The sequence below is a fragment of the Oikopleura dioica genome, chromosome XSR, assembly GCF_907165135.1.
Source record: "Oikopleura dioica chromosome XSR, OKI2018_I68_1.0, whole genome shotgun sequence".
Classification (NCBI taxonomy): domain Eukaryota; kingdom Metazoa; phylum Chordata; class Appendicularia; order Copelata; family Oikopleuridae; genus Oikopleura; species Oikopleura dioica.
The window spans coordinates 372,936-385,567 of NC_137294.1; the positions used below are offsets into that span (position 1 = coordinate 372,936).

General features: G+C 43.6%; 7 protein-coding genes and 1 pseudogene across 7 annotated transcripts in view; 5 read left to right on the top strand and 3 right to left on the bottom strand.

The window, feature by feature from the left end:
* The window catches only part of LOC145707869 (S-adenosylmethionine synthase-like), a 75,428-nt gene that overhangs the window by 29,526 nt on the left and 33,270 nt on the right, over nucleotides 1–12,632 (bottom strand). The gene's annotated exons all lie outside the window — the stretch shown is intronic.
* On the bottom strand, nucleotides 12–1,564 carry LOC145708315 (uncharacterized). Its single transcript, XM_081785975.1, has 2 exons — nucleotides 859–1,564; nucleotides 12–813 (listed from the first exon to the last, which is right to left on the bottom strand). The coding sequence occupies exon 1, from the start codon at nucleotides 1,531–1,533 to the stop codon at nucleotides 922–924; it is 612 nt and encodes a 203-aa protein (XP_081642101.1). The 5' UTR covers nucleotides 1,534–1,564; the 3' UTR covers nucleotides 12–813; nucleotides 859–921.
* On the bottom strand, nucleotides 1,710–4,387 carry LOC145706993 (solute carrier family 35 member G1-like). The gene is made up of 6 exons (XM_081784461.1): nucleotides 4,197–4,387; nucleotides 3,780–4,004; nucleotides 3,427–3,433; nucleotides 3,181–3,348; nucleotides 2,921–3,092; nucleotides 1,710–2,127 (listed from the first exon to the last, which is right to left on the bottom strand). Exons 1-6 carry the CDS (start codon nucleotides 4,385–4,387, stop codon nucleotides 1,838–1,840), a joined length of 1,053 nt encoding a protein of 350 aa, XP_081640587.1. The 3' UTR covers nucleotides 1,710–1,837.
* Nucleotides 4,406–6,790, top strand: LOC145706997 (hydroxymethylglutaryl-CoA synthase 1-like). Its single transcript, XM_081784466.1, has 6 exons — nucleotides 4,406–4,631; nucleotides 4,834–5,020; nucleotides 5,227–5,502; nucleotides 5,807–6,176; nucleotides 6,222–6,516; nucleotides 6,558–6,790. The coding sequence occupies exons 1-6, from the start codon at nucleotides 4,523–4,525 to the stop codon at nucleotides 6,725–6,727; spliced, it is 1,407 nt and encodes a 468-aa protein (XP_081640592.1). The 5' UTR covers nucleotides 4,406–4,522; the 3' UTR covers nucleotides 6,728–6,790.
* Nucleotides 6,783–7,595, top strand: LOC145706939 (uncharacterized). Its single transcript, XM_081784396.1, has 3 exons — nucleotides 6,783–6,940; nucleotides 7,034–7,307; nucleotides 7,352–7,595. Exons 1-3 carry the CDS (start codon nucleotides 6,815–6,817, stop codon nucleotides 7,465–7,467), a joined length of 516 nt encoding a protein of 171 aa, XP_081640522.1. The 5' UTR covers nucleotides 6,783–6,814; the 3' UTR covers nucleotides 7,468–7,595.
* LOC145707282 (uncharacterized) lies at nucleotides 7,828–9,788 on the top strand. The gene is made up of 3 exons (XM_081784784.1): nucleotides 7,828–8,241; nucleotides 8,286–9,463; nucleotides 9,506–9,788. The coding sequence occupies exons 1-2, from the start codon at nucleotides 7,834–7,836 to the stop codon at nucleotides 8,916–8,918; spliced, it is 1,041 nt and encodes a 346-aa protein (XP_081640910.1). The 5' UTR covers nucleotides 7,828–7,833; the 3' UTR covers nucleotides 8,919–9,463; nucleotides 9,506–9,788.
* On the top strand, nucleotides 9,819–11,946 carry LOC145707000 (uncharacterized). Its single transcript, XM_081784469.1, has 6 exons — nucleotides 9,819–9,935; nucleotides 9,984–10,167; nucleotides 10,213–10,430; nucleotides 10,473–10,949; nucleotides 11,241–11,594; nucleotides 11,806–11,946. The coding sequence occupies exons 1-5, from the start codon at nucleotides 9,819–9,821 to the stop codon at nucleotides 11,478–11,480; spliced, it is 1,236 nt and encodes a 411-aa protein (XP_081640595.1). The 3' UTR covers nucleotides 11,481–11,594; nucleotides 11,806–11,946.
* On the top strand, nucleotides 11,495–12,472 carry LOC145707002 (ATP-dependent RNA helicase DDX55 pseudogene; annotated as a pseudogene).

The window sequence follows — 12,632 nt, forward strand, 5'->3', positions numbered from 1 at the left end:
GAGACTTTTTGATAAAGGAGTGTGTGAGAGAGATTAGGCACGAATGTGGCGGTCACTGCGGCAGAAAGTTGCAAGCAAAAAAAAAAGAAAGCAAGAAAAAGACGAGAAACGCGCAACAGAAACATGTGCAAAAATGAGAAAATAAATTAGCGGCTGTGTTTTTTGATTTGCTAAAATCCGACCTTTTTTCCGACGTTTTCTCTCAGACTTCACAAAGGAAAGAGTTCTCTACTGAAAATTTAACTGCTGAAAGTCAAGAAGCCGCTTGCGGCTTCGAGCGAAACAAAGGCGTAAGCCGCGCAAGAGAGCTCGGCTTTTCGCCTCTTTCGCTCGAAGCAGCATGTCGTTACTCGATTTTTAGCAGTTAAATTTACAGTAGAGAACTCTTTCTTTGAGAAATCTGAGGGAATTCGCCAGAAAGACGGATTTGGTTATACACTTGGTGTAAAAATAAATAGGCGGTAGTATTGTTAGCAAGAAGCATATTTTTTGTTGAATAAATTATAAAAATAGAGCTTTAAATAAATATAAAAAAAGATGATGGGTTGAACGGTTTTTGTGTAATAAATAAATTAGAAACGTTTTTTGATTTAAAATTTGAAATAGAAAATGAACTTCACGAACAAAATTTGCCTAAAATTCAGAAAAATGAGTGTTCATGAAAACGAAAATCAGCAATTTGAAGAATTGCGGTGGCAGAGTGCCCTTTTGGGAGCGCTGGGGAAGCGACAGTGGAGATAAATGTGGATTGATAAGTGGCAGCTCGGGAAATAGGAGCCCATGTCGAAAATAGTAGAAGTTGGCGACTCGGGGCTAGAAAAATGCTTGATTTTTAAAAGAAGAATGAGCTGGGCTCACCTTATTAATCATCAGATTCGGCGGCGTTCTTCTTCCAGTAGTAGTAAAGGATTACAATATCCTTTATCTGCTTCTGGGGAAGTATTCGTCCTTGATCACCTGCCACTTGGGGCCGTGCTTCTTCAGTGCTTTTTCGAAAATGGGAATGTCGCGATCCGTAAAGTCCAAATGGTCGGGAATCCAGTCGCAAGGCTTCACAACGCAGATGTAGCCAGTGGAGCGGTCGATCACGTATGCGCGTCTGGGAAACTGGTAACGGGGGTATCCGCAGTATCCGGAATAAGTGCCGTCATCATCATCCTCATCCTTGTCGGATTCTTCCTCTTCTGCCACATGAAATTCGACAACCTCTACTTCTTCGTCTTCTTCTTCATTTTGCGTTTCTTGAGTAGCGGCAGGTTCATTTGGCGCGTCATCTTCTGGTGCTTCTGGTTCTTTTTCTTCCGGCAGTGGTTCTTGCTCCGCCTCTTCCGCGAACTCTCTCGCTGCCAGATCAAGGTCGACGTGGACAAAGGCCGACCGTTTGGCTGGTTTATAGAGCTGTCCGTCGACGCGGCCCCAGCCAGCGTCTACTCGTCGTCGATCCTCTCGGGTGAGTGGCTCAACGGTCTGAGTGGTTTTGGCGGCTTTGGCGGCCTCTTCGGGGGTGTCGTCGATCTTACGCTTGTGGGTCATTTTGAATCGGATTCGGAGACCTAACTTGCGACAATCTAAACAGTCCAAAAGTCAGAATTTTAAAAGGACGAAATAATTGAATAAATAAGAAAACGAGGATAGACAGGCTTGGGCCCAGCAACCTGTGTTCAAAGCCTGACTCAGGGCCTGAAATACCTCGAGTGAAAGGTCAGGCCCTGAGTCAGGCTTTGGATACAGGTTGCCGATCCCAGTAACAGGCAACTGTTTAAAACTGTAACTGTGAAATCAGAAAGAATCGTATCCGTAATTTTAGCTTGAACTTTGAAAAAAGAGGTATTTTTCGCTACTTTTTGAGCAGTTTTCTAATGGTGACCATGAAGCCGCCCGCCATGATGAGCAAAACGCCGGCGATGGTTAGCGCGTCGGGTGTTTCGTCGAAGATGAAGATTTGGAAAGAATAGGCGATGGGGATTTCGAGCGAGCGCATGATCGTCACACGGCCGGGCTTCTCTCGCTGCAACGCCATTGTCAAGCAGCTCAGTCCGAGGAGGCCGTTTGGACCGATAAAGAGCAGCCACGGAATGTCGCTGGAGCAGGGCAGCTGGTCGCTCTCCAGAAGCAAGATGTACGCAGCTGAATAGGAGATTAATTACTAGCCGGGGCTTTTGGGAAGGACCCTTGAAGCGACATTTTTGTGGCGACAAAAGTTGCGTGGGCGGATCTTTCCTCTCTGATTGGCCTTGAAATATCTATCCGTTCTTAGGTGAAGTTTATTAACCAATGAGATGGCTGAATGGGGCAGACCGGCCAATCAGCGTTCGAAAAGACGCCAACGCAAAGTTTTGTCGCCGCGAAAATGTCGCTTTCTGAGAAGAGTTAGAGTTTAAAAAAGCCCCCGTCAAAGGCCCGTCGGGGGGCTTCTAAAAATTCGCGCATATATTTTCATGGATCAATTCTCTCGATATCTCTAGTATCAGGTTGGGTTCCTACTGTAGTCGGTCAAAACTAAACCCCATCTCAAACCTGTCTATGACGTCGTGAGCTTGGATACATGGCGCGTATCAGACATCTCTGAACTGAATTCCTTCTGGCTCACGAAAGGCCAAACTCGCAACGAAAAACGGGCTCTTATGGTGTTTACGATTCGAATCTAGCGAAGCTTTTTAGGGCGAAAATTGGCGTTTGGGGGTGTTTTTTGACAAGAAAAATGAGCTTTAAGTATGAAAAAGGGCATTTTTGACCATTTTTTGGACAAAATCGCCCTTTTCGTGGCCATTTTGATTGAAAAATAGATTTATTTGACCATATTTCATATATAAATCAGGGCTTTAGAACGATTTTTGAAAGAAAAATGTACTTTTTTATTGAGTAAAATATGTTATCTGGCCAATTTTTAAGAATAGAAAGCCCTAAATCGCAAGAATACCTGATAAAATCGCGCCAAAGAAGGAAAAATAAGTGATCGAGACGGTGAAATGAACACTTTTGCCGAGCTTGCGCACTGTCGTGTGGGCAATAGCAGCTCCGATTGCTCCAGCGACTGCGATGATGACTCCGACCGTGTTGACGTCGCTTTCTTCCGCGAAAATGAAGGAAGGCTGAAATTTGAAATTGAAAAATTTTTCACACAAACGCGTCAAAAATACATACATTTCAAATATAAACGGATAAGTGAATCTGAAGCACCTTGCTGAAGACGACAATGCCCAGCAGCGAAACCGGCAAAGAAAGAAGATCGACCAAGTGGGGTTTGTCGCCCAGCCAGAGCCAAGCGATCAGAGTCGACCAGACGACGCCAGTGTTGATCAAGGCGAAGCAATCGCCGATCGGAAGCATTTTGAAACTCGTGAAAATCTGAAAGAAAAATAAGATTTTTTTTTGTATGTAAAACTTGGAAAACACAGTTTGTATTTTTAGCGGTATACTGTATACAGAAACTCTACATACAGTAAATGCTTAAAATTAAGTTCCCAGCAGAACTAGCTTATGCCAGAATAAACGAAAAGAAAGCCTGATTAAGCCTCGAAATCTGCTGAAAATCGAGAAGTCACTTGCGGCTTCGGGCGAAAAGACCGAATAGCCGCGCGAAGCACAGCCTATGTCTTCTTCGACCCGAAAGCGTAAGTTTCTTCTCGATTTTTTCAGCAGATTTGGAAACTAAATCAGGGTTTCTTTCGTTAGTTCTGGCATGGATTTCTGTTGGGAACTCAATTTCCGCTTTTACTGGAATTTCAGGAATCCGATAATTTATAATTTTCAGTTTCTGAATAAGAACCTAACCTTACCGTGGCCATGCTAATACTTCCAATGGTGCCTCTGAAGCAAAGCCAGAGAAATCGCTCCGGAAGCATGTCTCGTTTCCGCAAAAGGCCAAAAGATCAGCGTCAGCTTTGCCTTGACTGATTCGGTAGCAGCAAACGGGAAAAAGCATGATGAACTGACTTGTGCAGCGCCAGAAAACGGCTTGAATCGGAGAAACGGACAGTTGCTTGATTATTACGCCGTTGAAACTGAAAATTTAATTTTTATTACAAAATTTTATTAATGAAAATCATCAGATTTAATTTATCTAAAAAAACTTAATAATTTGATTAAATAATTAATTATTTCTTTAAAAATTTAAAAATAAATAGTAAAAAACTTGGGAAAAATCAAAAATTTTGACTAAGAAAAATTTCATTTTCACCTTTTTTTCAATTTACCTGAAGAAAATAGCAGATAAAAAGGCAAGAAGCAGTCCAACTGGCTTTGGTTTTTGTTCTTCTTGAGAAATCTCTGTCATTTTCGCCTTTTCTCGCTGCGGAAATTCGTATTTTCCGACTTTTGTGAAAAAGGAAAGAAGGAATCTGCCGCGCGCGCTGATTGGCTCGCGCTCGGACTCCAGCGCGCGCATTACGTAATCGCTCTCGTTTCTCAAAGGATGTAAAAATGTTCTAGAAAGTAGAATTCTTGGGTCTTCGTTTTCGACTCGAGAAGAAATTTAACAGAAGAAAGAAAAATTAGCTTTTGAAAGTTTTTGAAATTCAGAATGAGCAGAAGCCAAAATGCCAATCAAGTCGGAATTCTAGCGGCAGAAGTTTACTTTCCAAGGCATTTTGTCGACCAGAAAGAACTGGAGAAATTTGATGGAGTTTCTGGTAAGACATTTTTAGCTTGTTTTATAGGTTCGATTTAAGGGGGTAGGCATCGATAAAATACAAAAGCCTGAGCTCGGCAAACTGTGTAGAAAATCTGAGTCAGGGTCTGAAAACCTATGGAGCTTCTCAACTCTCGTTTAAAAATTGCATTTAGCGAGCTCTATCCCCTTTAAAATGACAGTTCTGAAGATGTTTGTTTCAGAGGGAAAATACACGATCGGGCTTGGCCAAGAACGAATGGGAATCGTCTCTGACCGCGAAGACGTCAATTCTATCGCATTGACGGTTTTGGACAAATTGATCAAGTCGTACGATTTGGATCTGAAGAATGTTGGAAGACTGGAAGTCGGAACGGAAACGATGGTCGACAAGTCCAAAAGTGTCAAAAGGTAGTTTTTATTTTCAAAAGTAAAAAAATATCAGCTAAACATCGAAAAGCCGCTTGCGGCTTCTAGTAACTAGAGCGCCGCTCTTCCGTCATTTTAGCTCGAAGCCGCATGCGGCTTTTTGATTTTTAGCTTTTTTTTTAGGAAAAATGACGAGCTAGTTTTATTCTCTTTGAATTTTAGTGTCAGTCAGTCAAGTCAATATTTAGTTATTTGATGCAGCGATTCGAGGAAGCGGAGAACTTTGACCTGGAAGGCGTGGACAATAAAAACGCGTGCTATGGTGGAACGGCGGCGCTTTTCAACACTGTGAATTGGGTAGAGAGCAGCGCTTGGGACGGGCGCTATGGAATCGTCGTCATGGCCGACATCGCCATTTACGGGAAGGGAGCAGCCAGGCCGACTGGTGGAGTCGGTGCAGTTGCTTTGCTAATTGGGCCGGACGCGCCGCTGGAAATTAAACCTGTCAAGCAGCATTATATGAGGTAGGAGACATCGGTTTCTTCTCATTAGAATTGGAAAATGAGAACTTATGTCAGGCCAATTTTTAAGGGGGTACGGTCCGATCTGGGCTCGGCAACCTGAGTAGAAAACCTGAGTCAGGGTCTGAAAGATCAAAAATGAAAAGCCGCGAAGCGGCTTCGCCAGAAGTACAAAATATCTTTGAATTAATCGCGGCTTTTCATTTTTGATCTTTCAGACCCTGACTAAGGTTTCTACTTAGGCTATTAACCGTCCCCTGTTTATTTGAGCCACTAGACGTATTATTAATAACTCAACTTCATTAAGACATACCTACGACTTCTACAAACCCGACCTGACCTCCGAGTACCCAGTTGTAGACGGTCCCCTCTCAATCACGTGCTACTTCGAAGCTTTAGACAAATGCTACTCTGGCTGGCGCCAGAAAACAAAGAAGAATTCCTCTTTCTCGTTTTTAGAGAACTTGGACTATTTCTGCTTCCACGCGCCTTTCGCCAAGCTCGTCGAAAAATCCTTCGCCAGGTTGCTTTTCGGCGATCTTCAGTGCTGCCCGGAGCAGCTCCAGAGCAAAATCGGCAAAGAGGCTTTTGAGCAGCTCGAAAAATACAGAAACGTTTCGAGTAGCGATTCTCTCAAGGACAAAACGCTGGAGAAAACTTTAACTACAGGAAAAGCGGCCTAAAGATAATCTTTGATTTTGCTCTAAAAAATCGTCAAAATTTTAATGCCGAAAAAAGTCGCCAAGCCTCTTTTCAAAACAATGTGTCTTCCCTCTTTAAAAATCTCCAAAAACGTCGGAAACATGTACACGCCCAGTCTCTACGGTTGCATTTTATCGCTCCTTTCGACGGGCAAACTGACGGGCGGTGAGAAGCTAGGCTGTTTTTCGTATGGATCCGGATTGTCCGCGACTTTTTATACGATTCAAGTGCACGCAGGGGACAAGTTACAGAAGCTAAATAATATTACGGGGCTGATAGATGAGAGGCTGAACGCTAGAACGCAGATTTCGTGTCGTAAGTTAAAAATTGGGAACTACCGTTAATTTTGAATTCAGCTGAGTTGGTGGATTTCGCAAGTAAACGAGAAGCAGCGAACAAAGTCAGCAGCGAAAGTTTAAAAAACGCTGCTTTTTCGCCTTCTGGTCCGGTCGACTCGCTCGAGTCTGGAACGTATTTCCTGGAGCAAATCGACAGTAGATGGAGGCGGCATTACAAGACTGCCTGAACTAACACTCATTTCTTCAATTATTTATTATCCATCTTCCGATTAACAATCGAGTACTAATCTTTCGCGATTTTAAGAATTGTGAAAATGGGCATCGTTGATTTTTACTCTGGCTACGGCGCCTACCACCACAATGTTGTGAATAAATGGATTCACATCGTTTGTATCCCGCTCATTCTCTACTCGATTTGTGGACTCTTCGAATATTGCAAGGTGAGGTTTTGATAATGCTTGAAAGAAGCATCAGTCTTTGTTGATTTCCCGACTTTCAAAGCTCTTACTCCGAATCATCATCATTTTTTCCAGGTAGAAATCGCCGATCGCCAAGTAAACGTCTCCTTGATCATCATGAGCTTCTGGTATGTTTACTACATGATTCTGCACGCTTTTGCTGGCTTCATCACCGCCAGCGTCTCGCTCATCGTCCACTTCTACTACATTCTACCTCTCGTCCAAAAAGGCGACGAAAACACCTTCTACTTTCTGCTCGCAGTTCAAATCTTCGGCTGGGTCGCTCAATTCGTCGGACACGGCGTTTTCGAGGGCCGCAAACCTGCGCTAATGGACAATATTCTTCAAGGTAAAAACAAGCTCCACTTTCTTCTTTTCCAACTCCTTTTCTAGCTTTCTCCGCTCCGCTCTTCGTAACGATGGAAATCCTGTTCATGTTCGGCTACAGTCCCGAACTCGAGGCCGCTTGCGAACAAGAAGTCCTCAGAAAAATGCCAAAGAAGAAATAAATTCCGCTCAACCTCTTCAACCACGAATTTCATACCTCTGTTCTACTTCTGTCTTGATTCTTTACAGTGCTACTGTCCCTAATTACAGTACTACTATTCCAAATGAAAATAATAAACTCTTCGATGATCCGAAATGTATTTTGTCCTTGTCTCGGCAACCTGTGGAGAAAACCTGAGTCAGGATCTAAAAGATCATGAATGAAAAGCCGCATAATTACCTTTCTTATCAATTTTGATATCCTCTCCAAGTTAAAGCGTTTTCAGAAAACCTGAATCAGGTTTGTTAAACAGATTGCCGAGCCCAAATCTTGTCTTTTTTTCCAATTCTCATTGTTGGTTTCTTAAAAAAATAGTGAAAATCTCAGAATGACGTATGAGTCGCGCCGCTCGTTGCTCAAAAAGATGCAAGAGCATCCCCGCTCCGTCGAATTATCGGAGTTGATTCTCGAACGAATGCCGATGGATGTGCTCACTTGGATCGCCCCCATCGTTTTGGAGCAAATCAACGAAGACGGCTGCAGTAATTTCGATGCGATGACGAGCCCTCTCTTCTGTCGCACCTTTCTAAATCCTCATTACAAGCGCGACACGATTCTCGAGCTCGTTGGCAAAGAACTAGAAGCGGAGATCAATTCAAAGCCAGACCGGCTCTCTGATGTGATGAAGATTGTCCAGAAACGCCACGACATGAAGTACAACAAGAAGAAGCTTGAGCCGAAGGCGACGATCGAGTTCAAGTCTTCTGAAGTGGAAGTCAAATTCGGTCGATCATTCGTAAGAAAAATTCGCTCTTTTCAAATTCTAATGACTTTTTTCAGCTTTTTGCTTGGACGAATGACGAACCACAAGGACTTGACTTGGGAGCAGCTCGAAGCAATCTTCTCCTGTTCAAAATCAACCGGGAAAACGAGGAGCGTTCACCAAAGTTCGAGCTTGTCGACTATCACCCTCACGATCCTCAGCAAAATCCAGAACGGCGACCATTCTATCCCCTTCGCGCAACTGCATTTTTACCTCCGCGCGACGGCGTTTTTCTTGACTCAGTGGTTCTCAGTCCGGATTTCAGAAAACGGCTGTTCAGCCCTGACCAAGTAACGACGGAAATCGTCAAAGGAAAGAAGATTCTTTTGGAATCTGAAAGCTTTGAGCAGATGGACTTTAACTTCTCTCGGCAACGATCTTGGCGAGATTACGTAACGAATCCGAAGAGTGTTGTCCCGATGATCCAGGAAGCCGATTTATTTGAAGTTCATTCGTCCGGAGATGAGGAAGAAGAAGAAGAAAGCGAGGAGGAAATCAGTCCGTTCGAGAAGCGCGTCGTAGATTTTGGAACTTTTCTGGTGGAAAGCAGCAGGTTGTCTGGAGCTTTGATTTCACCCAGCGAGAAGAGGATAATTACTGGGATACGGAAGCTCGGTTTTGGACGAAAACAACTGGCTCATTTTTGTTAGATCGGAACTTGACGATGATGATGCGCCGCCTGGAAAAGTGTACCACAGCGATTTAAAGACGAAAACGGTGACTCTTTACGAGTTTCCGCGAATCGCCAGAGCATCATTCCCAGAAGATCCAGCCTGTAGACAATACGGCATTTACGAAGATCTGGTCTACTACTCAAGATGGGCTGAATATCAAGAAGAAGAAGAAGAGAACAGATCTTTCTTTGTTCTAGGACACTTGATGAAGAAAAGCAGAAAAGACGTTTCGATTCTGACCTCATCGGCAAAAATTGCTTCAACAACCTCTGCTTTTGGAAATTCAAAAGCAGAAGGATCTCGAAATTGAGCTCAAAATTGGAAACAACGGTTTCGTCCACCTGGTCTCGTCCTCGTCGAAAAACTGTGCACGATTGATTGGGGAACCGATCATAGGCGACGTCGATGTCTTTACGTTCACGATCGAGGACATCAAACAAAAATCCCCAAAGCCCGAAAACGATCCATTAAAATCAATAAAGAAGACGACGAGGAGACAACCTTACCAACAATAAACCTAGGTGAAAAAGACGTTCTCCTTTTCTAAATGCGTAAAAATTCAGAGGACTTTCGCGTGCCTGAATACCGGGATCACAGCGAAAATCTCCTCCCTTGGCAATCCGATGTTGGCTTCGTCATCGGCAACAAATTTCATCTTCTCGTTTGAGTGTTTTTAGACTGCTGTTTGCCTTATTTATTGCAACTTACTTCACTACTGACACTTTTCTTCACTTCCATTTTCAAGGAATAATTGAATTTTTGCCACTTTCTCACTTCAAACACCGCCTTAGCTATTTCTATCACAGCCATTTTATTTCAAGCGAAACAGTAAACTCTTCGTATTGATTCAAAGCTAAAATACTGTCATTTTCAAGAATGAGCAGTAGTACATTGTCGAGCAAGCGATTTTCGGATCTGAAGCCGCCCCTTCATCCGACTCTGTTGAAAATTCTAGCGGAAGTTGAGAAGTTTGAGTTCATGACAACAGTCCAAGTAAGAAAATTCGAGCAACACAAGACAATTAACTAGCATGATTCTTAGGAATACACGATCCCAATCTTTCTGCAAAACAAAGATGTGATGTGCGAAGCCGTCACTGGCTCGGGAAAGACGCTGGCCTTCCTTTTGCCCGCGCTGCACAAAATGATCTCTTCCGGGGCAAAGGACAAGATCTCGTTCATCGTTATTTCTCCGACCAGAGAGCTCGCTAATCAAACTCACACAGGTCCTATCCTAATGCTGGTTTATTCGTTTATCGGAATTCTTCTAGTTTTGCTGCGATTTCTCGATGTTCTTGAAAAGTACACGGCGATGACCTGCATCGGCGGAGTAACAAAGATCCAGGAAGACATGGAAATGCTGGAGAAGTCGACTCCGGATGTGATCATCGCGACTCCGGGAAGAATGGACGATTTGATTAAACGCTCCGATGTGCTCAAGGCGAAGCTGAAGACTGTGGAGATGTTGATTATCGACGAAGCGGACCAGGTTTTGAACCCTTTCCTGCTAATAAACAAAGCCTTTTTTAAGATTTTGGACATTGGTTTCGAAAAAGCGATCAATTTCATTTTGTCAAATCTTCCAAAACAGCGGCGAACCGGTCTATTCTCCGCGACGCTGAACGAAAACGTCCTCCGTCTGAAAAAGGCTGGTCTGCGTCATCCCCACTCCGTCTCGGTCAAAGAAAAAGCGCGAGAGAACCTGTCCACGCCTCAAGAACTCAAACTGCTCTTCTCTGTCGTCGAGCCGCGCCACAAACTCAGTTATCTCGTTTCGTTGTTGAAAAAGCGGCGAAAGTCGAAGAGCGTCGTTTATTTTCTCACTTCCGACCAGGTCGACTATTTCCACCAAGTTCTGAGGCAGCTGGTCAACTATCCAGTGATCAAGTGCCACGGGAAGAAGAACCAGAAATTGAGGTCGAAAGCGATCAAGGAATTTACCGACAGATCTGGCGGAGCTGTTCTAGGAAAGTCGCTACAAAGATATTTTCTTAGGGGTCACGTGACGTGATTTCGCGGACGAAAATGGTAGCAAAAATGCTGTGCTTTCCGTCGATATACAGTTGTTTACTGTCATCTGCTACAGTTTTCCCGCTTGAGGGGTCACAATAAAGGGTTACTAAAAGGGATAGGCATTAGCTATGCTAAGCAACCTGAGTCAGGGTCCTGATAGAGTTGTTTAAAGACAAATCTGCATCTCTTTAAAACCCTGACTCAGGTTTCCACACAGGCTGCCCAGCCCAGAGCATCAGTAACCGTTAATTAATAATGTTAACTCTCTGATGATTTCTGAATGTAGCGAATTGTAACAGTTACGACGGATCTGCTCTGCCGCGGCGTCGATATTTCCGGCGGCGTGGACTACGTCATCCAGTTCGATCCTCCTACCTTTGCTCCAAACTTCGTCCATCGCGCTGGCAGGACCGCTCGCGCTGGAAAAAGTGGAGAAAACCTGGTCTTCGTGACTCCGTCGGAGCACGAGCAAAACTACCTCGAGTTCATCAAACTCAACCAAAAGTCGGCGACATGGTCGAATTAAAGGAAGATTTCGAGATGTTGGAACTGGAGAAGGTCAGAGAGATCCAGTTGAAGGACAAGAGGAACTTTGAATACGCGCAGAGGGCGTTTCCGAGCTTTGTTTGTGCTTACAAAGGTAACTACTGTACTACGACAATGAAATACAGTAACAAATCTTTTCTACAGAGAGTTCTTTCGATAACAAATCCATAGGGCGCTTTTCTGATTGGTCAGAAATGATTTTAATCGGAGATTTCAATTTTGACCAATCAGGGAGCTTGATGGATAAATTCATTATCAAAAGAAGTCGTTGTAGGAGATTTTTAATTTCTGAAATTGATTTTTAGCGCACGAGTGCAAATACATCTTCCGCGAAAAAGAGCTGATCAAAAGTATCGGTGATTATGCGCACATGTTCGGTCTTTTGAAAATGCCAAAAATGGCCGAGCTGAAGAACAAGGAGTACACTGGCTTTACCAACAGCGACGTTGATATAGGTAAGCTACTATCGCTCGAGCTGTCCAGCTTCTGACAGGGACAGACAGACAGTACGCATGTTCTTTTACTACTACTGTTTTTATTCATTATTTGCTGGGGCCACCAACCTGTGTACAAGATCTGAGTCAGGATTTCAGAACCTCTGTGTAAAATCCTGACTCAGGTTTTACACAGGTTGCCGAGCCTACAAATAGATTCATCATCTGTTTAGCTACACTTGAGTACAAAGACAAAAGCGTACGAGTGCAGCGAGCAATGAAGGAAGAAGAGCGACTAGAAAAGCGAAATAAAGAAGTAGAGCGAAAAAAGCGCGAAAAGAACAAAGCTTGGAGCGAGCAAAAAGCGGCGAAAAACAAAAAGGCGGAAAAGAGGGCCAGAAAGGCGAAGAAGCAGGAATTGATTGCGGCGGATTTCGAAAAGGACTTGAAGGAACTCAACGAAGACTACAGCGTTATGAAGAAGAGGAAAAAGGGGCTCATTACGGAAGAAGAGCTGGAGGACAAACTTTGCGCCTGACTGTAACTTTTTGTTCTTGACTTTTTCTGTAAAATGGACTAAAATGTTTAGTCGGCGCTTCAAACTTTCCTACTGATAGCAGCTCTTTTCATCGCGCTTTCTTATTGGTTCACTTCGAAGATTTGGGATGGACCAATCAAATTGCGTGATGGAAAGATTC

Excerpts from the sequence above, each read along its gene's own strand:
- LOC145706939 (XM_081784396.1), top strand. The coding sequence starts at position 6,815 with ATGGGCATCGTTGATTTTTACTCTGGCTACGGCGCCTACCACCACAAT. Across the intron at positions 6,941-7,033 it reads GACTCTTCGAATATTGCAAG|GTAGAAATCGCCGATCGCCA; the intron begins GTGAGGTTTTGA and ends CATTTTTTCCAG. Across the intron at positions 7,308-7,351 it reads AATGGACAATATTCTTCAAG|CTTTCTCCGCTCCGCTCTTC; the intron begins GTAAAAACAAGC and ends CTCCTTTTCTAG.
- LOC145708315 (XM_081785975.1), bottom strand. The coding sequence starts at position 1,533 with ATGACCCACAAGCGTAAGATCGACGACACCCCCGAAGAGGCCGCCAAA.
- LOC145707282 (XM_081784784.1), top strand. The coding sequence starts at position 7,834 with ATGACGTATGAGTCGCGCCGCTCGTTGCTCAAAAAGATGCAAGAGCAT. Across the intron at positions 8,242-8,285 it reads TCAAATTCGGTCGATCATTC|CTTTTTGCTTGGACGAATGA; the intron begins GTAAGAAAAATT and ends GACTTTTTTCAG.
- LOC145706993 (XM_081784461.1), bottom strand. The coding sequence starts at position 4,387 with ATGCGCGCGCTGGAGTCCGAGCGCGAGCCAATCAGCGCGCGCGGCAGA. Across the intron at positions 3,093-3,180 it reads GCATTGTCGTCTTCAGCAAG|CCTTCCTTCATTTTCGCGGA; the intron begins GTGCTTCAGATT and ends TTCAAATTTCAG. Across the intron at positions 2,128-2,920 it reads CTTTGGCGCGATTTTATCAG|CTGCGTACATCTTGCTTCTG; the intron begins GTATTCTTGCGA and ends TCTCCTATTCAG.
- LOC145706997 (XM_081784466.1), top strand. The coding sequence starts at position 4,523 with ATGAGCAGAAGCCAAAATGCCAATCAAGTCGGAATTCTAGCGGCAGAA. Across the intron at positions 5,021-5,226 it reads AAGTCCAAAAGTGTCAAAAG|TTATTTGATGCAGCGATTCG; the intron begins GTAGTTTTTATT and ends GTCAATATTTAG. Across the intron at positions 5,503-5,806 it reads GTCAAGCAGCATTATATGAG|ACATACCTACGACTTCTACA; the intron begins GTAGGAGACATC and ends AACTTCATTAAG.
- LOC145707000 (XM_081784469.1), top strand. The coding sequence starts at position 9,819 with ATGAGCAGTAGTACATTGTCGAGCAAGCGATTTTCGGATCTGAAGCCG. Across the intron at positions 10,168-10,212 it reads CGCTAATCAAACTCACACAG|TTTTGCTGCGATTTCTCGAT; the intron begins GTCCTATCCTAA and ends GAATTCTTCTAG. Across the intron at positions 10,950-11,240 it reads TTCTTAGGGGTCACGTGACG|CGAATTGTAACAGTTACGAC; the intron begins TGATTTCGCGGA and ends TTCTGAATGTAG.